Source organism: Globicephala melas, chromosome 1, assembly GCF_963455315.2.
Source record: "Globicephala melas chromosome 1, mGloMel1.2, whole genome shotgun sequence".
In the NCBI taxonomy this organism is placed as follows: domain Eukaryota; kingdom Metazoa; phylum Chordata; class Mammalia; order Artiodactyla; family Delphinidae; genus Globicephala; species Globicephala melas.
The window spans coordinates 75,786,041-75,811,406 of NC_083314.1; the positions used below are offsets into that span (position 1 = coordinate 75,786,041).

General features: G+C 52.6%; 3 protein-coding genes across 8 annotated transcripts; all 3 read left to right on the forward strand.

Annotated features, from left to right (window-relative positions):
- The first annotated feature begins 2,481 nt into the window (after nucleotides 1-2,481).
- On the forward strand, nucleotides 2,482-11,787 carry CLK2 (CDC like kinase 2). Of its 4 annotated transcripts, none has more exons than XM_060298506.1 (13): nucleotides 2,482-2,731; nucleotides 4,339-4,508; nucleotides 5,243-5,468; nucleotides 6,158-6,245; nucleotides 6,599-6,665; nucleotides 6,841-6,957; nucleotides 7,766-7,932; nucleotides 9,156-9,250; nucleotides 9,893-10,022; nucleotides 10,127-10,209; nucleotides 10,367-10,446; nucleotides 10,629-10,719; nucleotides 11,255-11,787. In XM_060298506.1, exons 2-13 carry the CDS (start codon nucleotides 4,339-4,341, stop codon nucleotides 11,438-11,440), a joined length of 1,500 nt encoding a protein of 499 aa, XP_060154489.1. In that variant the 5' UTR covers nucleotides 2,482-2,731; the 3' UTR covers nucleotides 11,441-11,787. The 4 variants fall into 4 exon arrangements, with proteins under 4 accessions (XP_060154489.1, XP_030698167.1, XP_030698166.1 ...); XM_030842307.3 differs by having other exon boundaries at nucleotides 6,161-6,245; XM_030842306.2 differs by having other exon boundaries at nucleotides 2,484-2,731; nucleotides 5,240-5,468; nucleotides 6,161-6,245.
- A 127-nt stretch (nucleotides 11,788-11,914) lies between these two features.
- Nucleotides 11,915-16,668, forward strand: SCAMP3 (secretory carrier membrane protein 3). Its single transcript, XM_030842311.3, has 9 exons — nucleotides 11,915-12,508; nucleotides 12,843-12,920; nucleotides 13,576-13,698; nucleotides 13,785-13,905; nucleotides 14,352-14,480; nucleotides 14,926-15,085; nucleotides 15,195-15,296; nucleotides 15,820-15,937; nucleotides 16,216-16,668. The coding sequence occupies exons 1-9, from the start codon at nucleotides 12,443-12,445 to the stop codon at nucleotides 16,360-16,362; spliced, it is 1,044 nt and encodes a 347-aa protein (XP_030698171.1). The 5' UTR covers nucleotides 11,915-12,442; the 3' UTR covers nucleotides 16,363-16,668.
- Nucleotides 16,669-17,238: 570 nt separating this feature from the next.
- On the forward strand, nucleotides 17,239-23,137 carry ENTREP3 (endosomal transmembrane epsin interactor 3). 3 transcript variants are annotated; one of them, XM_030842300.2, is made up of 12 exons: nucleotides 17,239-18,034; nucleotides 18,232-18,288; nucleotides 18,487-18,597; nucleotides 18,705-18,824; nucleotides 18,989-19,096; nucleotides 19,646-19,821; nucleotides 19,952-20,051; nucleotides 20,387-20,456; nucleotides 20,721-21,266; nucleotides 21,864-21,932; nucleotides 22,043-22,296; nucleotides 22,387-23,137. In XM_030842300.2, exons 1-12 carry the CDS (start codon nucleotides 17,810-17,812, stop codon nucleotides 22,558-22,560), a joined length of 2,010 nt encoding a protein of 669 aa, XP_030698160.1. In that variant the 5' UTR covers nucleotides 17,239-17,809; the 3' UTR covers nucleotides 22,561-23,137. The 3 variants fall into 3 exon arrangements, with proteins under 3 accessions (XP_030698160.1, XP_030698161.1, XP_060154504.1); XM_030842301.2 differs by having other exon boundaries at nucleotides 19,649-19,821; XM_060298521.1 differs by lacking the exon at nucleotides 18,232-18,288.
- Nucleotides 23,138-25,366: the final 2,229 nt, after the last annotated feature.

Sequence of the window (25,366 nt, forward strand, 5' to 3'; positions counted from 1 at the left end):
AACGAAGCCAGTGCCACGGAGAGGGAATGGTCTAGAGTTGAAGGGCTTTTATCCCCTGAGTGCCAGGGAGGCGGAGCCGCCTGCGAGTGGCGGGTAAACCGGATGCTGGTTGTAGCTCGTGAGGCTCGGGAGGGCGAAGAATTGGGAACCAGTGGAAGAGATGGGGAATAGCTTTTAAGATTTTTCTTACCCACTCTCGTTTATGGACTTCCTGCGTTTCACTTTTTTTCTCTCAGCACTCTCCTAGGCATACTCCTTTCTTCTGATCTCCTCCATACTGCTCCCCCTCGTATTTCATTTCCGAACTCATCTGCCAGCCCTCACCAAAAGCAATTCTGCCAGTTACTGAGTGGACGCTGAGGATACAAGGATGAACACAAAGTCCTATCCATAAAGCCAGTGCTCCTCTATGCCCGCAGATGAGACAGGTAAATTACAGTGCTATGTGATGTAAAGGGCTATTTTTGGGGGTTTTTTGGCTGTGCTGCGCGGCTTGCGGGATCTTAGGTCCCCGACCAGGGATTGAATTGAAACCTGGGCCCTCGGCAGTGAAAGTGTAGAGTCCTAACCACTGGATCACCAGGGAATTCCCTGAAAGTTCTTAAATATCTCAAATTCTTCCCCTCTTCTCCACTTCTTATTGTCACTGCCTTATTTAAAGCCCTCAGAATTTTTTCACCTAGATTATTTCAGACGCCTCTAAACGGGTCTCTGAACTCTCTCAGGCCAATTATTTTTCCACAGTCTGCCAGAGTTACCTTCCTAAATCCAAATGTAGCTATATCACTTGCTTAATATCCTTCAAACTTCCCCTTCTATAGGATTACAGTTAAATTCCTTAGAATGACATACAAGGCCCTGCAAAATTTGGACCTAGTTTCAACAACCTTTATTGTGATAGTCCCTCTCTTGAAAGCCAGGAGTCCAATTCTGTTTAAATGTTTTGTTCTGCTTTGTCTCCAGACCTTTGCAAATATATTCTCTGCCTGCTATCCTTCTCCTCCAATTAACTTTCCAACAGTTGGTTCAGATGTCTTCTCCTCTAGGAAACATAAATAGAAACAAATTTATAACTCTACTTTCCCAAGCTAGGGTCTAGTCTACAGCTTAGTGACCAGGGCACCGCTGTTTATAACAGCTCTTGTCACACAGCTGCCAATATTTGTTTACAGGTCTTTCTCTTCCATTAGACCATCGGTCCCCAACCTTTATGGCACCAGGAACTGGTTTCTTGGAAGACAATTTTTCCACGGATGGGGGGTGGGGTGGGGGATGGTTCAGGTGGTAATGCGAGCGATGGGGGGATGGTTTAGGCAGTAGAGCGACGGGGAGCGATGGGGAGTGGCAGATGAAGCTTTGCTTGCTCCCCGCCTGCCGCTCACCTCCTGCCGTGTGGCCTGGTTTCTAACAGGCCACTGACAGGACAGGTCCATGGCCCCGAGGGTTGGGGACCCCTGCGTTAGACTGTGAAGCTGTGAAGAACAAAAGCCTTACGCCTGCCACAATGCTGGACACATAGTGAACACTTAGTAAATGTTTGTTGAATGAATAAGGGAAGTGTTCATGGAAGAGCAAGTGAACTACACTGCCCTCTTCACCCCTTAATTATTCTTCCTCTACTATTTTAGGAAACTTCCTAAACCATTTCTGGCCAACTGATGTAAGCTCCATCTGATTATCTACCATCCTGGCTTCCCTCAAATATTTTACTTGAATATAGTTATCCTCAAGTTATTTTTTTCATTTCCCTTATTATTTCTCAATTCCTTTTGTAGCGTCTCTAACTCTGCCCAGTTTGTCTCAAGGTCTCCTTCACTTTCCTCTTTTTTTAATTCAGTAAATTTACACTTCTCATACATCATGTGTAAGTACGTAACATAAAGTTCTCAAAAAATTTCCCTTTCTTTGGCACCTGATTCTCCACCCCTCCATTTCTCAAACCTTTCCTCCAAGGCCATACCCCGCTCCCCCACCCACCCCGAAACGTGCGTAGCTTTTGCTCAGGAGGAAAGGTGGGAGCCATTCTTTGCTGTGGTTAGGTTGCCGAACTGTTTTAAGAAATGAACTTTCACAGGCTATGCTTGAGAATCACACCTCACCACCAAGTCTCAAAAGGTTTGCGGAGCGGCGACATTCCGTAAACAACAACCCCTTCTTTTCAACCTCCAAACCTAACAAAACAAACCACAGAAGTCTCATTGAATAGGTAAAAGATCGGGGAAGGATACGGAAGGACATGAGGGGCTGGGGGGGGGCGCGGACCTGGTAATCCCCGACAACTCTCTCCCCGCCCCCACGAACTTCCGCCCTAGCACCTCCTCCGCTCTCACGGGCTGACTGCCGCGAGCTACGCGAGGACGCGCTGGCGTGCGCGGTCCTGGGGGCGGAGCCCAGGGGTAGCTGGGAAGCGACGCAGGACGTGCGTGCGTGCGTACGTGCTCGCTCGCGGTGGCGGCGGCGGATCGGAGAGGCCAGAGCCGGAGACCGAGCTGGGATCGGGCCCCGGGCGGGGGCGGTGCGAGCGGCGCCAAGCGGATCCTGGGGGCGGGGACGGAGCCGGGGCGGGCGGGACTGGAGCGGAGGCCGGGAACTAGGCGGGAGGTCCCAGGGTCTCGGGTTAGGGGGGTGGAGCCGCACTTCGTCGCCGCGGGGGTGCCGGGACTCCGGCCTCAGTGCCGCCGCCATCACGGACTTCCTGTGGGACAAGCGCACGGGCCTCGCCGCCAGAACGGTGAGCGCGCGGGCTGGCGGGCCGCGGGGCCGCGCGGAAAGATGGCGACCGCAGGGCGGGCGGGAAGAAGATTGGATTGGGGGCAAGGGGTCTGGGCGAAATTAGGAGAGGGGGAGGGCTGAGAACTGGAAAGTGGCAGAGGTGAGGAGTAGGAAGATGAGATGGAAGGTCGACCTGCCTTAGATGTATTCTGGAAGACAGGTGGGGAAGTTGGGAGGGATCAAAGTAGGAGAAGGAGTGATGAAGTACGGAGAGGAGTGGTTCCAGAGATGAGAAAGAGCAGAATATCAAAGTTGGACCAAAGCCGGAGAGGGGAAAGACACCACCGTGTCACTTGGAGGATATGGAAAGAGTTTTACCCTAGGAGTTATTTCTGGATTTTCTGAGTGAGAAAGAGAAAAAAAAAGATGCACAAGTTGAGAAAGGTTGCAGGCTGGAGATCCTTGGGGGAATGTGGAGAAGGACAGCCAGTGAGGGACTTTGGTGGCAGTATGTATATGGTGAGATGACATTTGTGGGGCTGTGCTGAGCAAGATTGGATTACCTGGGAGAGTCTTGTGCTTGCATCTTCTTGGTTTCCTACAAGCCCTGTTAGGCCAGGAATGAATCAAATGCCACCCTCCTCAATTTGAGAAGTAGCTCAGAATAGGAGCCAGATGTTGGAGTCATGCCTTTTCCACACCTAATCCTACCCCACCTAACAAGACTTCTGTCCCCGGGCCTATTTAATTGCTTTCTGCCCTCCTCTTCTCATCTTCCTGGATTGTGACAGTGATGACCCTCTGATTCTTTCCTTGAAGGAAAAAAAGGATTGTGCACCATGCCATTCCAATTCCAATAACGAGAAGGTGGCCAGCTTTTAGCCAACTGGTGCTGATATTAATTAAAAACCAGTTATTCTGTACTTAGTAAGCACAAAAGGGGAGGGGCTGGATGGGAAGCTGACTGCAGCTTGGAGCCACATGTATTTAAAACCACTCAAGGGGGATTTGGCCAGTGATGTGAGAAATGATTAAGATAGTTCAAGGGGCCAGACCCAGATCCCTGTAACTTGCTTATATTTGGTTTATACAACTATATGTAGAAACCTGGGAAACTGGATTCCTGCCTTCAGGACAGGGATGGCCTATTTGGGGAGATAAGATACACTTTTAATGATTGTAAAACATTTGTGGTAATAGTCTGTAGTACAGCATTATTTTGTTGAGTTATGAGGAACTTAGCATGGCACAGGTCTATCCTAGATACCGGCCAATGATGAACTGTTGCAGTCTTCTTCAGTTACAGTCTCAACTGTAATGAGCTGTGGCCCAGACCTGAATGTCTTCATGAAGGCATGTTTGAGGAAAATCAGAATAGAACAATGAGCTGAGGGGGGGGGAAGAGTCCTAAAGTTTTTAGCTAGAGTTAGTAGGTGAATATATATACTCCATTAAGGAGGAATTGTAAGCACAGAGGAAGACTGAGGAAGTTGTGAATGGTTAAAAAAAAAAGTAGAAATTGAAGAGCAGAAAGCAGCTTAGCATCTCAGGAGCAGCCAGTCCTCGGAGGGGACTTCTGAAAACTCAGAGCTCGCCCCACTATTGCTACTTTTCCTTCCCTTCCAGATGCCTCATCCTCGAAGGTACCACTCTTCAGAGAGAGGCAGCCGGGGGAGTTACCACGAACACTATCGGAGCCGAAAGCATAAGAGACGAAGAAGCCGCTCCTGGTCAAGCAGCAGTGACCGGACACGGCGGCGCCGACGAGAAGACAGCTACCATGTCCGTTCCCGGAGGTGAGCCTTCAGGAAGAGAAACTCACACTTGGCCCACTCACTTATTCGTTTATTCAACAAAGATTTATTGGTTTCAAGCTAAGTAGCTGGTGGAAGGTGATGCTCAAAACGGATAACAAAATAACCTATTTACACTGTGGTGTTAAGAGTCTTATCACAGAGGAAGTATATAGTAAGGGGCTGAGGAAGAATCCAACAGGTTTGGTCGGCAGGATGTGTAGTTCAAGGAAATGTGACATCTAAGCTTGTCTGAAAGACAAGAGAAGTGTCCCAGACAAAGGGAAAGCAAGTGCAAAGGACTAGGGGCTAGAGGTAACTAATGAGCTAATAGACAAGACAAAGTTAGGTCTCCATGGTTTTAATAACTTAGCAGCATGTTCAGTGGGAGGGATGGGTTAGGGATAGTTCGGAGCAAAGCTGGATATCCGTCAGGAATAGCTCAAAAAAGAAATGACTCTTGATTACATCACTGGAGGGGAAGAGGAGGCCCTCAGAGGGAGTTGTTCTGCTGGTGTTTTCAGAGGTTTTGGTGATTTGCAGGTGTGGGCATCCTCCTCTGTGCTTAGTTACTTCACTGCCCTGGGCCTTGGTCCTCACAGAGAGACTTGAGTGTGTGAGAGCAACTTTTCTAGCGATACTCCTTGTCCTCGGTGAGGGAGGACTTTGTTACATGGTATGACAAGGAATGTGGCCTAAACAGATGCACTTAATGGGTGTTTGTTGTCCAACAGCAGCTATGATGATCGTTCATCCGACCGGAGGGCGTATGACCGGCGATACTGTGGCAGCTACAGGCGCAACGACTACAGCCGGGATCGGGGAGAAGCCTACTATGACACAGACTACCGGCATTCCTACGAATATCATCGGGAGAACAGCAGTTACCGCAGCCAGCGCAGCAGCCGTAGGAAGCACAGACGGCGGAGGCGGCGCAGCCGGACATTCAGCCGCTCATCTTCGGTGAGTGTCAGCCCAGGCCCTTCCCCTCCCCACTCTTCTTCAGCCCTCTGGGACCCTGGTAAGTGAGAAGTATCCTTGTTCTCATCTGAGCATTTGGGGCATGAACACTAAGGTGGGCGCTGAGTCTGTCTACTCTCTTGGAAGCTCTCCGACTCTTGGAGGGCCCTGGAATCTGCTTTGGAGATTGATGGGCACAGAGCATTTGTGAACCCCAGTGCCCTCCCTGGCATGCTGGGCTTATTGTGTTGGGAGCAGCTCCTCCACCCCACAAGGCCTCCACTTTCTAATGGGGACCTTGCTTGTGAACTGCCTTTCTCCCCCATGGACTCCATGGCCCCGTCAGCAGGTGGGCTTGGGTGGGGGCAAGGGGAGACCTGTGTCCGCCTGGAAGGGCATCGTGTAGAGCATGGGGTTGTGGGTGACATTGGCAACGACACCACTTCTCTGCTCTGCCCGTGCCTCTCCCCGTTCCCATTATGGGTTTGGGGACTTGGGATTATGCGCCGCTCTCTCTTCTCACCCCGATCCGCCTTACTGCATCTGACGTGTTCCCTTCCACTGTCCCCCATCATCGTCTGTCCCCCCTGGCTGGGCGCCTGTGACCGGTGACCCCTCCACCACCCACCCCGCCTCCCTCCGGCCCCCGCTCCGACACCTGGCTTGCTCCGACCCCCCCCGCCCCCCGACAGCAGCACAGCAGCCGGAGAGCCAAGAGTGTAGAGGACGACGCTGAGGGCCACCTCATCTACCACGTCGGGGACTGGCTACAAGAGCGATGTACAAGCCAAATCGTAACAATCCTATAGCCTGTAATGGTCCCATAGCCATCCTAACGTCCCAAGCCAACCCAAGTCACAGCCTCTTTTGCCTTTTCTCAGTGGTGTTGTTTATCTGGGTGGTTTGAGTTGCTGTTGAGAATTGACCTCTGCTGTCCACTCCCAGCTCTCATGGCCCCTGGGTTAAAGGTGGTGGGAATCATGCAGGGGTTTTCTTCCCCTGTGACCATCTGTATCTGTTCCCCCTTCCTTCATCTCCTCACCCCAGGTTGCTGTACCCTTTTTTCTTCGAACTCAGCTCATTCCCCACCTTCTCTCCCTCCCTCTCCCCGACCCTGCTCTTTTTCATTTCAGATGAAATTGTAAGCACCTTGGGAGAGGGGACCTTCGGCCGAGTTGTACAATGTGTTGACCATCGCAGGTAACTGTCAGCCCCCCTCTGTACTCCACACCTGGTAGCCATAAAGAGATAGCGAGGGTTATCTGGGGCTTTTTTGCTAATGAACCATAGGTAGGATATCTTAATCCCCAGGCAGCCCTGTTCAATCTGAGATGTTCTTGAGATTCCAGCAAAAGCCTCTCCTGCCATCCTATAGGGGCGGAGCTCGAGTTGCCCTGAAGATCATTAAAAATGTGGAAAAGTACAAGGAAGCAGCTCGACTTGAAATCAATGTGCTGGAGAAAATCAATGAGAAGGACCCTGACAACAAGAAGTAAGTGAGTGAAGGAGTATGTGGGGAGTCTGAGAGTCTCCACCCCTACACAGGAAAACCTTCCCGACCTGGACTAGACAGGCAGGGGAGTTGTAGACCTTCTCATCCATCCATCTTTTGTTCATCATCTTAGAGTAGTAGAACATTAGGGCAGGAAGGGAGGGTCTGTGACATTCTCTAATCCTTTCCCGTTGTTTTCAGGGCAGTTAGATTGCTCTGAAGTTTGGCTCCGACCCAAGATGGCCTCAGTAGGGATATGCCCTGGAAATGGCCCTGAGACTGAGAACATTTTCATCAAAAAATTAGTTGTGCTTTTAATACCTAGAACTATGCTAATGAAGCCACAGACATTTATGTGTAATTTTTCTGATCACACACATTCCATAATCCAAATGTAGAATAAGAGTATTAAGCAAAGACGTAAGTAGGTATAAACATGGGCCCAATGATGGCTGATGGTGAGTGAATTTCAGGAGCGGGAGTTGGGGTCAGAATGCAGAAGTGGCAGTTTGACAATTTACGGTCCACACTGAAGCCTGGCGCTTGGCAGCTCCTCAGCAAGTAGAACTTTTTTAAACTATTTAAAACGTTGCAGGAAAATGGTTTGAAGTTTCGCAGGTAGTACTTCTCTCCTTGGGTCTGCAAGAAAGGCCATTGCGTAGCTGAACTGAATTTTCTTGGTGGTAATAGCTGGCATGTTTTTATACAAGTATGTGGAATCAACAGCTATGCAGTCCCTCTTTGTTGGAGGGGTGGTGGGCAGATGGGAGCTCATCAGACATCCCCCTTCCCCCATCTCTCTTCCCAGCCTCTGTGTCCAGATGTTTGACTGGTTTGACTACCATGGCCACATGTGTATCTCCTTTGAGCTTCTGGGCCTTAGCACCTTCGATTTCCTCAAAGACAACAACTACCTGCCCTACCCCATCCACCAAGTGCGCCACATGGCCTTCCAGCTGTGCCAGGCCGTCAAGTGTGAGTGGGGCGGGCCGAGGTGGACTCTGGGGCAGCCCCTCCCTCCATTGGACCTCTTCTGTCTCAGTTGTGCACTGCTGAAGCCCCTAAACAGTCAACTCAATTATCTGCAGTTCTTTTATTCACTATCATGTTGACATCTTTCTCTTCTGACTTAACTCCTTCACTGATGTCCTTACCATCACTGATTACTCTTACTCCATATTCAACCTAGCAGGAGCTGGAAGAGAAAGTGTTTGAAGTCAAAGCACCTAATTACCTCTTTTTTCCTTTATTCCCCCTTCCTTGGGAAAGTTGAAGTCAGGCAGCAAGCTCAAAGAGACAAAAAGATTCCTCGAGCTAGAGGTTTACATTTGTCTGAGCTGAGAATGCTCTCTGTTCCCAGCAAACCAGGCGGGAGCAGGGAGTAGTGCACCCAAGGGGCCAGGTAGGGACTAGTACATACTTCGTCTTGAGTCTTCATAACAGTACAGTTTCACAGAGTTGAATTCACAGGAGTCAGATAGACACATGTCAAAGTCAGTGCAAAAATGCAACCCATAGGGACTTCCGTGGCAGTCCAGTGGTTAAGACTCCATTCTTCCACTGCAGGGGGTGCGGGTTCGATCCCTGGTTGGGGAACTAAGATCCCGCATGTCACTTGGTGTGGCAAAAAAAAAAAAAAAACCAACCCGTAGCAAGCCATCTTTATACATTGGTTGAGAAGTACATGTATATCTGATGTTAATAAGTGTAGGGCTTCTGACGTGGATGGACCTAGAAACTGTCATACAGAGTGAAGTAAGTCAGAAGGAGAAAAACAAATATTGTATATTAATGCATATATGTGGAATCTAGAAAATGGTACAGATGAACCAGTTTGCAGGGCAGAAATGGAGACACAGTTATAGAGAACAAACGTATGGACACCAAGGGGGGAAAGTGGCAGGGGTGGTGGTGGTGGGATGAATTGGGAGATTAGGATTGACATATATACACTAATGTGTATAAAACAGATTACTAATAAGAACCTGCTGTATAAAAAATAAATAAAATTCAAAAATTAAATAAGTACAGGGCTTCTTAGACTAGGCATTTCATTTGGATGTAGAGCAGAGAGCAGCTTAGTGCTTCTGGACCTGCCTTCTCACCAGCTTTGAGCTAGGTGACCAAGCCTGGGGTCAGCTGGTACCAGTTAGCTCTGGCCACCTGGACCAACCCTGACCTGGCCTTCTCCCCTGCAGTCCTCCATGATAACAAGCTGACACATACGGACCTCAAGCCTGAAAATATTCTGTTTGTGAATTCAGACTACGAACTCACCTACAACCTAGAGAAGGTAAGATGGACAGGGTCCACCCCTTGGCGAGTGGGCACAGGTGGCCATGCCACTTTGCCTTTCTCTTAGCCCTTTCTGTCCTCCCTTTTACTTCTTTCTCCCACATTTTCTGCTCTGGCTCTGACTGAGTAAAACTGTAGTACCAGAATAGATGGAAGGGGAGAGATACAAGACTTAAACTGGAAGAGAATTTGGAGAAAGAACCTCAGTTAACTTCCCAGTAGAGTGAAAATGCTTTCAAGGTTCTTGGTTTGGGCTTCCTTTTCTTTCTGTAAGGAAAGCTCATCTCCACTGACTAACTGGAGATCATGGAGATCTCAGCTAAGGATGCTATTCCTCACTTTGCTACCTGCTATATATTTTGAGAAATAACTGTACACTAGTCACTTGGGTATACTCTTCGGATGCATAGAGATTTGCATGCTATTCCAGTTATTCCAAAATCTTCTTCCTCCCCCACTCCTAAAGTAGTCTGCTGGCTGTGGGGGCGGCTGTAAAGCAGAAGGCATGTGTGGGAGCAGGCAGGAGGTCAAAGTTGTTTTTTTAAGGCTCAGAAGTACTTTAGAGAATAGTGGTAGAAGCTCGGTCTGTTCATTCTCAGTCTCGGTGCAGAGGTTCATGTTCTTCCTGCTTTGCTCCTAGAAGCGAGATGAGCGCAGTGTGAAGAGCACAGCTGTGCGGGTGGTAGACTTTGGCAGTGCCACCTTTGACCATGAACACCATAGTACCATTGTCTCCACCCGCCATTACCGAGCACCGGAGGTCATTCTCGGTAAGGGGGGAAGGACAAGGTTGTCCAAGTATGTGAGGGGGTGTGGTGGTGAGGATAGGGCCCCCTGAGCCTCATAGTACCTTTTCCTTCCCATTCCTACCCAGAGTTGGGCTGGTCTCAGCCTTGTGATGTGTGGAGTATAGGCTGCATCATCTTCGAATACTATGTTGGCTTCACCCTCTTCCAAGTAAGTGGTGGGGTGTTTTATATGACCACTAGGTATTCTACCTAATTTCCTTGTCTGCTGAGGAGCTGCCTGCTCACTCCACATTGCTTATCTTCTTGGCGGCTAGACCTCAGCATCGCCTCTCGGTCCCATGCTCAGTTCTGTCTTTGTTTCCCAGACCCATGACAACAGAGAACATCTAGCCATGATGGAAAGGATCTTGGGTCCTATCCCTTCCCGGATGATCCGAAAGACAAGGTGAAACTCGAGTGGGAGGAACTTAACCCTTTTCCTTTTCTCTCCACAAAATTGGTCTCTATCACATCATTTTCTTTTTTCTTTGACACCTGCCCTCCCCTCAGCTACTCTTGAGGGAATAAGGGAATCGTCCCACAACAAGAGGAACCTCCTGATTCCTCAACTTCCCCCTTCCCCTCTAGGAAGCAGAAATATTTTTATCGGGGTCGCCTGGATTGGGATGAGAACACATCAGCTGGGCGCTACGTTCGAGAAAACTGCAAACCACTTCGGGTGAGCCGGGCTGGGAATAAATTGTGCCCACCACCCAGAGGTCACTTCCTTCTTAAGGTGTTTTGCCCCTGGAATGCATTTCACAAGCAGAGGGTTAGGAAAGAAGGGGAGGAAAACTGAAAGAAGACATCTTTTGTTGATAGAAGAGAGATAAGAGGGAGTGGTTTTATGGAGGGAATGAGGTTAGACAGCCATGTTTTTCTTGAGCCAACCAGAGATGAAAGCAATGTCCTGGATTCTTTAGGTCAGGCAAAAAAGAATAAACTACCTTTGAAGAGGTTACGTTTTACTGACGAGCTAAAGAAGATTCATGAAGTTGACAAGGATATACAAGTAGAACTTTCAAAGAGTATGAAGGAATAATTGTGCTAGTGGGAAGGTAGGGTGAGCTGTGACATCAGAAATGGTCACGGTGTGGTCATTCATAATGGTAGCAAGCAGAGCTGTGGTCCTTCAGGATTGAAATCTAGGGCCTTGAAGAACGCAGGGTTTGTAAGGCATCGTGCCTCACCTTTTTCCTGCCCTCCACCACCAGCGGTATCTGACCTCAGAGGCAGAGGAACACCACCAGCTCTTCGATCTGATTGAAAGCATGCTAGAGTATGAACCTGCTAAGCGGCTGACCTTGGGCGAAGCCCTTCAACACCCTTTCTTCGCCCGCCTTCGGGCTGAGCCACCTAACGCCAAGTTGTGGGACTCCAGTCGGGATATCAGTCGGTGACGATCAGGCCCTGGGCCCCTCTGCCACTCTAACAGCAGTGGGTGTCCAGTCCAGGACACTGGTGCTTTTTTATACAAGAGAACAGAGCCGGAGCCCACTTCTTCCTACTGGCTCCCTATGTACCTGTGAATATGTGAAATAGTGTAAATATGAAAGAACTTGGACCTATCGCTTCAACCCCTGCCTTGTACATAATGCTATTCCATCTCACACTCTTCCCACCCTCACTTGCCCCTTCACAGATGAGTTGGATGGGGGCAGAATGAGGTAACCAGATGGCATCTATCCCATGTTTTATAAGGAATTTTGTACAGTCTTTGTGAAATAAAATGACGTGCTTCATCTGACCCCCATCCCTGGAATTTGAGGTTTGGGGGTGCTGGGGTGGAGGGATGAGAAGATTGGCAACGAAGGGAGCCCCATCTTATCCTCTAAAGTTAACTGTAGTCAGGTTACCAGTTTACCTGTCCAGTTTGTCTCAGGAGGAGAATGATGGGTGGGTAACATTTCTTGACGGTGAGAAGGGTTATCTGGAATGATATGGTTTGGGAAGGAGGTTCGATTACTGTAGCTCTTAGGCTGGGCCCCAGGATAGAGCCAGAAATCCAGATAAAAAAATTTGCTCAACTGGGTTCCTGGGAGACTACCACCACCGGTCGGAAGACCCCGGTCGTATGTCTCGGAAGACTAGGAGGGACCGGGATTCTGACGCGAGGCCTGCTGGGAGGTGTAGTTCGTTAATAGAGGGAAGTCACGTGGGGAAGGGGCGGTACTTGGCGACCGAGACTGAGTTAGAGGTGTCACGTGGGGCACTTCCTTCTTTGCCTTTGACCGAGACGCAGGCGCAGCCCTCCTGGTGCTGCGGGGATCCTTGTGACCCTTCCGGTGTGTAAAGCCAATCCGTGCACAGAGGAGCGGAGGGAGCTCTGAGAGCCACTGCCGCCGCCACTGCCGCGGCAGGGGCGTGGAGGGCAGGGGGCGGCCCAAGCCGAAGTTGCAAACATGGCTCAAAGCAGAGACGGTGGAAACCCCTTCGCCGAGCCCGGCGAGCTTGACAACCCCTTTCAGGTGACTTGCGCCGGCCTCTTTGGGGCAGCTGGGGTGATTTCTCGAGTCTAGAGGGTCGGGCTAACTTGTATTCCCGTTCGTGACATTTGATCCGAGGAAGGGCCGCCACGTGGGAGTGACGACTACTCCAAACCAGTGAGCATCCTGGGGGGGCGGGCCCTGCCCCTTAAGGAGCTGGTACTAGCAGTGTGGCGTGAAGGATTGGGGGCAAATATGGGGACAACAGCGTGGCCCCCAAGCTGCAGTCCTTGGAGCCACAGCAATTGAGAAGAGGCCCCTGTGAGTTACCCCAGAGGTACCAGGTGCCGGCTGAGCCCCAAATCTTTGCCCACAGGACCCAGCTGTGATCCAGCACCGACCCAGCACGCACCATGCCACGCTTGACGTCTACAACCCTTTTGAAACTCGGGAGGTGAGATTCCGGGAGCGCGGCTGGGTGAGGAAGGGTAGGGTATGCTAACAGGCCCACTTTGTTGGGGTATAGGGGACGTTTTTGCACGCGAAGGAAGAAACACCGTGATCTTAGCTCCCTGAGAGAGGCCAGTCTGCCATGGGATGCCTAATCCTTCTAAAGGCACTAAGGCCAAGGATCCATCGGTTTGAGCTCTAAATGTCAGTCTTGGGAGGACCTAGAGTCTGGCAGGGCCTGATGAAGGCCCTGTCTGGGGAGCCTTTTTTGAAGAAGAAAAGGGATGGGGCCGGTTGGAGTTGCGGAGAAAACACACTATGTTTAGGTATACAGTTAGAAAACAAGGGTTGAAGAAGACTAGACCTGTTTGTCTCACTGCAATAGAAAAAGGTAAGAGTTTTTAAAAGTGTAAGGAGGTTGATACGGTAGATTAGTGCTTTGAGTCCTGGGTAAGGAACTCGATGTGAGGGGTTATGAGGGCTGCTGCAGGTTGTAAAAGAGTTTTCTGATACAAACGCAAGAACTAGCTTTCTAACAACAGGGGGAGGGGCTGCCACCTTAGGTAATGAGTTCTAGGTCTAAAGGTATTCAGGTAGACTCTAGATTCCTGTGTTATGAAGGACTAGATGATCCCTAAGGTTTTTTCCAAACTCAACAGCCACCACCAAGCTATGAGCCTCCTGCCCCTGTTCCGATAGCTCCACCCTCAGCTCCCCCTTTGCAGTCTTCAAGAAAGCTCAGCCCCACAGAACCCAAGAACTATGGCTCCTACAGCACCCAGGTAAAGGGAGTGTATGGGTAGGGGTTGAGGAAAGGGGCCAGCCCTGGGGTTCAGGACTCACATTGCCCTCTGCTCATACTGGTCAGGCTTCAGCTGCAGCAGCCACAGCTGAGCTGCTAAAGAAGCAGGAGGAGCTCAACCGGAAGGCAGAGGAGTTGGACCGGAGGGAGCGAGAACTCCAGCATGCTGCCCTCGGGGGCACAGCTAGTAAGTGGATCCTTGATAGGGTTGGGGAGGGCATCTGACAGGTTCGAAGTCTCAAAAAAGGACCTCAGAGCATGGGCACTGCAGCCAGACTGCTGAGTTTGAATTTGGGTGCTATGTCTTGTTAAGGGTGAGCTCTTAGGCAAGTTATTTAATCTTGAGTGCCTCAGTTTCCTCACTTGTAAAATGAGAATAATGTTTGTACCTGTTTGACAGGATTTTTATGAGGGTTAAACAAAGTCATCTATACAAAATGCTGGGCACAGTGCTTAGAAGTTGTAAGTCATAATAAACACTCAGTACTAATATAACTTTTGCTACTTGCCCTTGTTTCTTTGAACCCTCAAATTGGAAACAGAAGAGAGGACCCGGAGGTGAAAGGAAGGGGGAGTGATTTGTTGGTTTCTGTCTCACTTGTGAGATCCTCCTGCTCTTTTTGTGCCTTACAGCTCGACAGAACAATTGGCCCCCTCTACCTTCTTTTTGCCCAGTTCAGCCCTGCTTTTTCCAGGATATCTCCATGGAGATCCCCCAAGAATTTCAGAAGACAGTATCCACCATGTACTACCTCTGGATGTGTGAGTAGTGAGAAGCCTTTTTGAAGGAAAAGTACAGGTAGTAACTTGTACATCTTTCTTTTCCTGGAGCCCACTCACCCAGAACTAGACACTTCACCTATCCTCAGCATTTGAGTTTAAGGCTCATTTCTCCAGGAATCTTCCTGGATTACTCCTTTTATAGTATTTAGAAGTTATTCTCCAGCCTTCTAGCAAACGTATGTTCTTGCCCTCTCCCCCTTCCCCCTGTCCTTATGCATAAATGTATTCTGAATCCTTTAAATGTCTTTGCCAAGGGGATCACACATGATTGAGATTTGCTAGTTCTGTCTCCCCTACTGAGGATCCAGTGAAGGCAGAAGCCGCCTTCCTCTCCTTAGTCTGCCACATTTGGTGAGGGCTGTGGGGTGGGCTTCTAGGGAAAGGAGCTTTCACTGACCCATCATCCTGTTCCTCTAACCCTTAGGCAGCACTCTGGCTCTTCTCCTGAATTTTCTTGCCTGCCTGGCCAGCTTCTGTGTGGAGACCAGCAATGGCTCAGGCTTTGGGCTCTCTATCCTCTGGATCCTCCTTTTCACCCCCTGCTCCTTCGTCTGTTGGTACCGCCCCATGTATAAGGCTTTCCGGTAAGAAGGGGGAGTGGGGATGGTGGAAAGGGAGGGGACTTGGATGGGTCCCATTCTGCTTCTCCAACCCTAATTCTTTGCCTACACTTCCCTTTCTTTCTCTTTGCAGGAGTGACAGTTCATTCAATTTCTTCGTTTTCTTCTTCATTTTCTTCGTCCAGGATGTTCTGTTTGTCCTCCAGGCCATTGGCATCCCAGGTTGGGGGTTCAGGTCTGTGAGGCTGCCATCTACGTTCACCCCTTCCTCCCACTCCTGTAGACCAAGTCAGCCTTGGGTACTGGCATAGGAGTTGTTCAGAAAAAGGAAATGGTTTTTATCCTTGGGAGGTGCTAATTTAACCAGAGAGACAAGATGTCCTCCATGATAGAGAGCCCAGACACAACTCTCAACAGACATAGATTAAGGGAAAGATGGCTGTGGTCAATCTGAAGAGGCTTCCTGGAGGAGACATGTGTAACCATGGTTGGAGAAGAGGAAGAATCCTCAACAGAAAGGTCTGTTTGGAGTGAGGATGTCTGGAAGATCTTGGAGAGCTGGGAGCTGATCGTTCAGAAGCTGGGATTAAACTGTGAAGAGAGTAGGTGTAGTTTGGGATTGCAGTGCATGGCAAGCTGCCAGACTGACAGGAAAACGGCCCCTGGTGGGAAGACATAACCAGCAGAGAAGCTGGGGGGACAGAGACCCAGCTGTGAGCAGCCCCTCTTCACTTCCACATACTTTCCCCTCCTTACAGTGGCTGGATCTCTGCTCTGGTGGTGCTGAAGGCCAACACAGCTGTAGCTGTGCTCATGCTGCTGGTTGCCCTGTTCTTCACTGGCATTGCCGTGCTGGGAATTGTGATGCTAAAGCGGGTGAGGGGCTGTAGATGGGGCCAGGAGAGTGAGATCATGTGTCCCTAGGGGCATGGGTGGAACATTCAGGAGCAACTGAGGAGGGCCAGGCTGATGGATGGGTTCTCAGCTAATGGACCTGGGAGGCGGGTGTTGTGGGCTATGTGTGGGTGTGGGTTGGTAGGGAGCCACGAGGGAAAAGCTAGAGCTGCAGGCTGGTGAGTGGTGGTGATGGCGTTAGATTGGAGTGGGGTAACAGTGGCCAGAACATGCTGTAAAGTCTGTGCCTCTACTTGCAGATCCACTCCTTGTACCGCCGCACAGGTGCCAGCTTTCAGAAAGCCCAGCAAGAATTTGCAGCTGGTGTCTTCTCCAACCCTGCGGTGCGAACCGCAGCCGCCAATGCAGCCGCTGGGGCTGCCGAAAATGCCTTCCGGGCACCGTGACCCCTAACTGGGATGCCCTGGCCCTGCCACTTAGGGGAGGTGACCTAGCCCCCATCCCTGAGGTCTCTGGGACTTGATGAGACGTCACTACTTGATGTCTTCACTATAGTGCCCCCAGTCCCACAGCCATGACTGCTGAACCTGACTTAAGGGTGTGGGGAGCCCAGTGTGACCCAGTCACTGCTTCCCTCCCACTCCCCTTCCCCCAATCAGGCCACACTGCTGCCACCTCTACACACCCCAACCCAGATTCCTTCTGCTGTGCCAAGGCTGTTGCTTCGGTTATTTAAATAAAAAGAAAGTGGAACTGGAACACAAATCACACCGTTTCCGGAATTTTAATGGGAACTAGGCCTTATGGAAGAGAAAGTGGAGGAGACTAGAATGGAAGCAGAATGTGGACTCCAGAGGGAAGGTCTGACCTGGCCTTACTGTAGATGGAGAGCTCTCGGGGATGGGACAGCAGCGCCCGATGGCAGGCACAGGAAGAGGGAGGGAAGTGCACGGTTGGGGTGGAATCGCGGAGCTGCCAGGAAGCCTAGCTCCCTACCCTTCTTCATTAATGACAGGGAAGAAGCTGCAACTTCTCCTGGGAACACAGCAGGCCGAGGGGCCTGAGAGGCTGGGTGGAGCTCAAGTGGGAGCCGAAAGCGTTGTTAGCTCTGGCGGCCAGCTCGCCCTGCAACCCTGCCTCCTGCTCCCTCCCTCCCTCTCCCCTTCTCCCTCTCCCTCCCTCCCTCCTTCCCTCTCCCCCTCCCACAGGGTCTCTGGTGGGGACTACAACTCCCGGGGTGCGCCGCGCTGGCCCTCGCACCATGCCCCTCCTCCCGCACCATCCCATCCCCATCCCCATCCCCCGCCTCCAGTCCCGGACCTGCTGCAGCTGAGCTGGGGGAGCAGGGGTGTGGTGGGGAGGGGAGCGGGGCTGGCGACCCAGGAGGCGGCGGGGCCGCCGCAGCCTCTCCCCACCAGGCAGCCTCGGATCCCACTGGACACTGAGGGCACACCGACCGCGCCTCTAGAGTCACGCCGCCTCTCCCCTCTTCTCTAGACTTCTTTCCCATCCTTCTCGCCTTCACCCTTCCCACCCTTCCCTGGGTTCCGGACCGCCGCCCTCTCTTCACTCCCGGACCGGCCCTTCTCGGCGCCTCTCTTCTCTAGGGAGATGCGATGAGCCGGTGCCCCCGCGTCCTCATCGCCGTCCCGGGCACGGTGCCCGTCCAGTGCCCGTGGTGGGGAGGGAGCACTCCGGGGCCCCTCCGTGACGCCCCTCCCTTGACCCCCTCCTCAGCTGGAGTCCCTGGGCCATGCCCCAGGGGACCCAGCCAGGGGGTGGGGTCTAGAGCGAGGCGGGTGGAGAGGAGGAAGGACGGGGCCTCGGGCGCCTCTGAGATGCTCCCAAGCGTCAGGGGGTGCCGAGCGAGGCTCAGGCAACCGGGCGGCAGGCATGATGCCCTCGCCTAGTGATTCCAGCCGCTCGCTGACTAGCCGGCCCAGCACCCGGGGCCTTACCCACCTCCGCCTCCACCGACCCTGGCTGCAGGCTCTGCTCACGCTGGGGCTGGCTCAGGTGCTCCTGGGCATCCTGGTGGTCACCTTCAGCATGGTGGCCTCATCTGTCACCACCACCGAGAGCGTCAAGAGATCCTGCCCGTCTTGGGCTGGATTCTCGGTGAGTTGGGTGCACAGCTGTTGGGTGGGGGAGGCTCCTCGGGCCCCACCCCTCCACACCAGCTGCCAGTCCAAATCCTGGCCTCTCCTCCCTCTCCTGGTCCTCCTCCTCCTTACAGAGCTGGGTGCACCCTGTGGTGAGGGGCTCACTCAGGTGCCTCCCCTGTCAGGCTGAGCCTGTGCCCACTCTATCCCCAGCTGGCGTTTTCCGGGGTGGTTGGCATTGTGTCTTGGAAGCGGCCGTTCACTCTAGTGGTAGGTGCCAGGGTCTGATGCCCACGGGGAGGCAGGTGCCTAGCACCTGAGGGGATGCCTATTTATGCCCTCGAAAAGGGAACTGACTCTCCCATTCACGCTGTCCAGGCACAAATGTCTGTGAGGGAGGGTGGCTCCATCTGCGGTAGAGGGTACTCTTGGGGTCCCAGCCCTGAGTCTGTGCCCTGTTTCCCCCAGATTTCCTTCTTCTCCTTGCTTTCGGTGCTCTGTGTCATGCTCAGCATGGCTGGCTCTGTTCTCTCCTGTAAAAACGCTCAGCTGGCCCGAGACTTCCAAGAATGCATCTTGGTGAGATTTGAGGAAAGAGAGCCTGAGAGTGCTGGTTGGGGGAGGTGCGCAGGACAACCTGGGCTTGTCCTGATTCAGGCTGCCTCACCCTCTCCACTCCCACTCAGGACGGAAAGGTCTGTGTGTGCTGCCCTCCTGTTCCTCTACTGCGGCCCTGTCCAGAGTCAGGGCAGGAACTGAAAGTTGCCCCTAACTCCACCTGTGATGAAGCCCGAGGGGCCCTCAAGGTGAGCAGGCACCCGCCCCCCCACCTCCGCCATTCCTTCCTCTCCCGCCATCTTCCTGGTTCTCACCCTTCTGCCTCCTCCTGGAGTCCTCACAGGCCCCGAGTATGTGGGATTTACTCCACCCCAGGCTCCTCTCACATCCCTCTCTCTCTTGCCTTCCCCAGAACTTGCTCTTTAGCGTCTGTGGGCTCACGGTTTGTGCCGCCATAATCTGTACTCTCTCTGCTATTGTTTGCTGCATCCAAATCTTCTCCCTGGACCTTGTGCACACGGTGAGTGGGGAGCCGGGGTCAAGACTGAGAAGGTAGGATGCGAGCAGGGTGTGTGCTGGGATTGGGCTTGAGGGGTGATGGTTATAGTGCTGGCTTTTGAGCAGCAGGGGCTGTGGGTCACCTGTTAGGCATGTCTGTTGCAGGGATATTTAGGGGGTCCAAAGGAGGGTGAGGAGGGAAATGACAGGGAGTAAGAGAAGTATGTGATGCCAGTCTGGGGGCATTGAAGAGTGGGACTAAAAGTTGGGCGGAGTCAGGAAGGTCTTAGATGGGGGTGGGGATAATGGGTTGATGTTCTGGTGGGGACAGAGAACAGATAGTGATTCTGGGTGCAGAAAGGTCCATGTAGAGGAGAACTTTCTAGATGGGCAGGGCAAGAGCTGAAGGTCCTCGGCTGGGACAGAGTTAGAGGAGGAACTGGTTTGGCAAAGGGGCCAGAACTGAGCTTCTTGGAGGGGGTGGGGCCAGAAAATGTAGATGAGAGAGGAGTTTGGGAGCCAAGGAGCTGTATTCCCAGAAACCAAGTTTGCTGACTTGCTTGCTCCCCAGCAGTTGGCCCCTGAGCACTCAGTCTCAGGCCCTCTGGGGCCTCTGGGCTGTACATCCTCGCCCCCAGCCCCTCTCCTACACACCATGCTGGACTTGGAGGAATTTGTACCGCCTGTGCCCCCGCCGCCCTACTATCCCCCAGAGTACACCTGCAGCTCAGAAACAGATGCACAGAGGTGAGGCCAGGTGGAATCTGTGGGGAAACTAAGGAAGGCGACTGGGGCTGAGGCCGGGGATTGGTGGGGAGGGATCTTTTTGGAATAGGAGTTCTTTCCCAGGCTTTGACCCTCTCCCTCATCCTGCCAGCATCACCTACAATGGCTCCATGGACAGCCCAGTGCCCCTGTATCCTACTGATTGCCCCCCTTCTTATGAGGCCGTCATGGGGCTACGAGGAGACAGCCAGGTGAGAGCAGGGTTTGGTGTGGGCTGGGGAGTCAGAAATAGAGCCTGAAAAGCTGGGTGAGCAGCTGTCACTGGATAAAGATAATACTAGTTCTCATGATCTTTATAGCACTAGCACATTCGCTGTCATCTTTGATCTGCCTGAGAGCTTGGAGAGGTGGGTGGGGTAAGAACTATGATTTCCATTTTACAGATGTGGAAACTGAGGCCCACATAAGTGACTTGAACAAAGTGACAAAGCTGGACTGGAATCTAGGTCTCCAGAGCTCTGTCCAGCCTGTGGGATAGCCTAATCAGTGTGTAGGGCTCGACCCTTGACCCTTGTATCTTCTGCAGGCCACTCTGTTTGATCCTCAGCTTCATGATGGCTCCTGCATCTGTGAGCGAGCGGCCTCCATTGTAGATGGTGAGCAGAAAGTGGGGAGGGTGGACAAGGTCTGGGATGCCTGGGATAGCAGAGCTGGGTGTGGGGGGCAGAGGGGGAGAGATGAGACCAAGTTGGTGGTTGAGGGACAAATGAGGGCTGGGGCTTCTTGCAAACCTGGGCTTAGTTGTCTCCTCTGAGATAAAACTGGAGGCAGGATGGCCCGCAAGAGGCTGGGCCTGAGAAAAGAGGAACCGCCTGGGCCCGGCCAGGCTGGTGCTACCCGGCAGCCCCTACCACCCACAGTGTCCATGGACAGCGGGTCTCTGGTGCTGTCAGCCATCGGTGACCTCCCCGGGGGCTCCAGCCCGTCGGAGGACTCGTGCCTGCTGGAGCTGCAGGGCTCCGTGCGCTCCGTTGACTACGTGCTCTTCCGCTCTATTCAGCGCAGCCGCGCCGGCTACTGCCTCAGCCTGGACTGCGGCCTGCGGGGCCCCTTTGAGGACAGCCCCCTGCCCCGGCGGCCCCCGAGAGCTGCCCGCTCCTATTCCTGCTCTGCCCCCGAGGCCCCACCCGCGCTGGGTGCCCCCACAGCTGCCCGAAGCTGCCACCGGCTGGAGGGCTGGCCGCCTTGGGTGGGACCCTGCTTCCCCGAGCTGAGGCGGCGGGTCCCCCGGGGAGGCAGCCGGCCAGCTGCAGCCCCTCCCCCCCGAGCCCCGGCTCGCCGCTTCAGCGATAGCTCAGGTTCCCTCACCCCACCGGGGCACCGGCGTCCTCAGCCGGCTCCCCGACCACCGCTGCTGCTGCCACGGTCCCACAGTGACCCGGGCATCACCACCTCCAGCGACACTGGTGAGCCGCCACAAGGTTCAGGAAAGGGCAGGCACTGGGAGTTAGAGGGCCAGTGATACCCACCAGGATTTGGGACATTGTTGAGGTCCCTGGGGAGGAAAAATGGGTGAATTCACTCCTGCAGTAGGCACTTCTTATGTCACCTCCTAGAAATACATCAATAGCTTAGTGGCTAAAAGAAGAGGATTTGGTATTTGGAACGCAGTCTCACAGTTCCCAGCTTGGGCTAGTTACCTACCCTCTCCAAGCTTCAGTTTTTCACCTGTAACACAGGTATAATAACAGTACCTCACCATAGGTACTGTGGAGTTACCGAGGCGAGATGCAGGTCAAGTGCTTAGCCCTGGCACAGAAAGTGTTTGTCATTACCATTATGTGCCAGGTACTGGAGAGGCTGCAGCAGGGCACGATAGTGCCTTAGTCCCTGATTTGGTGGATCGTACCATCTAGTTGCTGGTGGACCTGAGCAGAGATGATGCCCCCTTGGTTGGGAATGGGGTGTGGAAGCTGGGCTTGAGTTCTCAGGAGGGCCGTGAGATTGGAGGGCGCATCTACTGAGCACTCCCACTCAGTCCCTGTCTCTCTCTTCCTTCTCAGCTGAATTCAGGGACCTTTATACCAAAGTGCTTGAGGAAGAAGCTGCTTCCATTTCCTCTGCAGATACAGGTGAGGCATATGGTTGGTGCCCAGGGGGCAGTGGGTAGGGGAGTAATGCCTGGCCTTTTCTGCACCTCCCATTCCACCCACTCTCCCTCTCCCTCTCTCTGTCTCTCCAGGGCTCTGCTCTGAAGCCTGCCTCTTCCGTCTAGCCCGTTGCCCTTCCCCCAAGTTGCTACGTGCCCGCTCAGCTGAGAAACGGCACCCTGTGCCCACCTTCCAGAAGGTCCCCCTGCCCTCAGGCCCTGCACCTGCCCACTCCCTGGGGGACCTGAAGGGCAGCTGGCCAGGCCGCGGCTTGGTCACTCGTTTCCTCCAGATGTCTAGGAAGGCCCCAGACCCCAGTGGGAATGGAGCCCATGGACATAAGCAGGTAGAGTGAGGGGATCCAGGGAAGACACCCAGGAAAGCCTGGTGTTTCAGGTGGGACCACACTGATGGTCTTTCCTGTGGCCCCATCTAGGTGCCCCGGAGCCCATGGGGCCGGCCAGGCCGAGAAAGCCTCCACCTTCGCAGCTGCGGCGACCTCAGCTCCGGGTCCTCCCTGAGACGCCTCCTGTCTGGCCGCAGGCTGGAGCGCGGCACCCGCCCCCACAGCCTCAGCCTCAATGGAGGCAGCCAGGAGACTGGGCTCTGACCTGGGCATCTTCCCACACTGAACAGATCCAGATGAATGCTGGGGCCACAGGCACCAGCTGGTTGGGACCAGCAGCCTCCAGCACCCCCTTGCACTGGCTGACACAAAAAGAAATCTGCTGAACACCCCCAGAAGTATCCCTTTCCCTCCTACCTCTAGGGGCTCCTGCTGCTTGCCTCTGCCCCTCCAGCCTGGGGAGACCTTCTGTCCTGCGCTGCATGGGTGTTCAGGCTGTGCTGAGAGATGCCCCTGCTTAGAGCGTTGGAGGAGGAAAATAAAGTCCTGTTCCTCCAGCATGAGAGTAACTCTCTCTGATTCACCATGGGCCCTGTGGCCAGGGCAAAGGCATGTCCCGATTGTTCAAGCACAAGGGGCTTTATGCCTGTGCAATGGGGTGATGAGGCATGAAGGGTCAGAAAAATCTGGGTGGCCTCTCAGCTCTGCCACCTTTAGCTGCATGATCTTGGGCAAGTTATTTAACCTCAATTGCCTGATCCATAAAACATTGTGAGGACGAAAGTTTGTAAAGCTCTTAACACACTAAGTAAGGCTTCAATAAATTTCAATTTTCCCTTCTCTTCTGGTTCATTCTTTGTCACCATTGAAATTTATTCTAGCATCTCTCATAGTTATGAAAACTCTCAAGACGCTGATATCTATTTCCAGCTACCACACAATATCTCTGCCCCTTTTCATAGCCAAACGTTTTTTCTCTTCCTTCCTTCCACTCTTGAACATGCATTCTCTCCTCGCCCATTCCCATCAGGCTCCTTCCCCTACCTCTCCCCAGGCACTGCTCTTTTTCTTTTTAATTATTTATTTTTGGCTGTGTTGGGTCTTCGCTGCTGCACATGGGCTTTCTCTAGTTGCAGCGAGCGGGGGCTACTCTTTGTTGCGGTGCCCAGGCTTCTCATTGCAGTGACTTCTCTTATTGCAGAGAACGGGCTCTAGGCCCGCGGGCTTCAATAGTTGTGGCTCGCGGGCTCTAGAGCGCAGGCTCAGTAATTGTGGCGCACGGGCTAAGTTGCTTCGCAGCATGTGGGATCTTCCTGGACCAGGGATCGAACCTGTGTCCCCTGCGTTGGCAGGCAGATTCTTATCCACTGCACCACCAGGAAAGCCCCCAGGCACTGCTCTTGACAAATTTTTCATTAGCAAAAAAGTTAGACCCACTGGCCAATTCTCTGCCTGCATTTCACTTGAACTCTAAGAAGCATTTAACCCAGATAATCAGCATCTTTCCTCTTGAATTTTTCCCTTTCTTGTCTTTGAAAACATCATACTCTCCTAATTTTTCTCCTACTTTACTGTCTTGGTATCTTGTCAGAGTTCACACCTCTGCCCAACCGCTTAACACTGGAGGGCTCCAGGGCGCTTCCCTTGGCCCTCTTCTTTTGTCTACCTCCAGTCTGTAAGTGGCCCTGTCAAGATCCATGGCTTTAAAGGCCATCTATGTGTTCATGGATAACTCTCTCCTTTACCTCTCCGTGAGCTCCAACCTCCAATTTGACATCTTTGCTTGGATATTTAATGGGCCTCTCAGACTCAAGATGGCCACAATGGAACTCTTGATTCCCACCCCAGCACCTGTTCCTCTTCCAACACCCCCATCTCAATAAGTGGCACCATCACTCACCTAGCTGCACCTTCCATAAGCTTGGGAATCACCCTCATTTCTTCTTTCCCCTCATCTAACACATCTGATCCTACCCTGAATTCATCCACGTCTCACCAGCTACCTAGCCCTAGTCATCACCCTCTCTCCCAACCTCTTGATCTACTTCCATTCTTCCTACAATCCATTCTCCACTCAGCAAAGTGATAAGAAATCGTGTCATATTGAAGTTCTGCCTAAATGTACTGGCTTTCCACTGTATTTAGAATAATCTCCAAACTCCTTATGAAACTATGGTCAGGTACAACCTGGTCCACTCTGCTTCAGCCAAACTGCGTTGCACAAGGGCCTTTGCACGAGCTAGCTCTTCACCAACACGAAACTCGATGCCCTATACCTGTTGCTTTCACCTAATTCGGGTCTTACTTCCATTCTCACGTTTTTGTTGAGCACTCCCCATTCTATCATACCGCCTTGTTTTGAACACCTGTCACTAACCAAAATTACCTTGTTTTTGTTTTCTGTGTCGTCCCACAGAATGCAAGCTCCTGAGAGCAGGGGCTTGCTCATTGCACTGGATCTAACACTTAGTAGGTCCTCAATAAACTCATTAAGTTATTAAAAGGCAGAGTGGGGCCTTGTAAACAGCTTGGAGACCCTATGACTTTGGGGATAGCCGTGGGGCCCTACAGGAGAGGAAGCGGGTAGGGAGAGGCACTGCCCATAGATGGCGTCTGGCTGCAAGGCTTCTTGAATAATTCACCATCATAACAACCCAGCTTCAGGGAGGGAGAGTTAGGGCGCAGCCAGAACGACAAAATGAGGTAGCAGGGATTGGAGATTGGGATTCCCAACGGGGCAATTTCTGGGCACTGAATGTTCCCTATCCTGAGGCTCCCAAAGGAGGAAGTTCAAGAATCCATCTTCAATCTCCCCCAACCCTTAGAGTGTGCTGGCGAGTGTAAAACGAGGCGCATGCGCGCTTCTCCCTTTCCGCGCCCTCTTTCCGAATAGACCCCCAGATACGCTTGCGCCCTATTAGGGCTACGGCTGGTCAGCGAAAACAGTCCGTCCCCAGCACAACCAATAGGACGTGAGGAAAGGGCCTGCGTCCCGCCTCCTGATGATTCGGGGGTCTCCCTTCTTGAGCTAGGCCCCGGCCCCGCCCCGCCGGCCCTGCGGGGCTCGCGG

What these genes read in the sequence shown, in the direction of transcription:
- CLK2 (XM_030842305.3), top strand. Translation starts at nt 4,339, where the DNA reads ATGCCTCATCCTCGAAGGTACCACTCTTCAGAGAGAGGCAGCCGGGGG. An exon ending in GGACTGGCTACAAGAGCGAT is followed by an intron (nt 6,246 to 6,598) that starts GTACAAGCCAAA and finishes TTTTCATTTCAG; the next exon opens with ATGAAATTGTAAGCACCTTG. An exon ending in AAGGACCCTGACAACAAGAA is followed by an intron (nt 6,958 to 7,765) that starts GTAAGTGAGTGA and finishes CTCTCTTCCCAG; the next exon opens with CCTCTGTGTCCAGATGTTTG.
- SCAMP3 (XM_030842311.3), top strand. Translation starts at nt 12,443, where the DNA reads ATGGCTCAAAGCAGAGACGGTGGAAACCCCTTCGCCGAGCCCGGCGAG. An exon ending in CCCATGTATAAGGCTTTCCG is followed by an intron (nt 15,086 to 15,194) that starts GTAAGAAGGGGG and finishes TTCTCTTTGCAG; the next exon opens with GAGTGACAGTTCATTCAATT. An exon ending in GAATTGTGATGCTAAAGCGG is followed by an intron (nt 15,938 to 16,215) that starts GTGAGGGGCTGT and finishes CTCTACTTGCAG; the next exon opens with ATCCACTCCTTGTACCGCCG.
- ENTREP3 (XM_030842300.2), top strand. Translation starts at nt 17,810, where the DNA reads ATGATGCCCTCGCCTAGTGATTCCAGCCGCTCGCTGACTAGCCGGCCC. An exon ending in TCAGAAACAGATGCACAGAG is followed by an intron (nt 19,822 to 19,951) that starts GTGAGGCCAGGT and finishes TCATCCTGCCAG; the next exon opens with CATCACCTACAATGGCTCCA. An exon ending in AGCGGCCTCCATTGTAGATG is followed by an intron (nt 20,457 to 20,720) that starts GTGAGCAGAAAG and finishes TACCACCCACAG; the next exon opens with TGTCCATGGACAGCGGGTCT.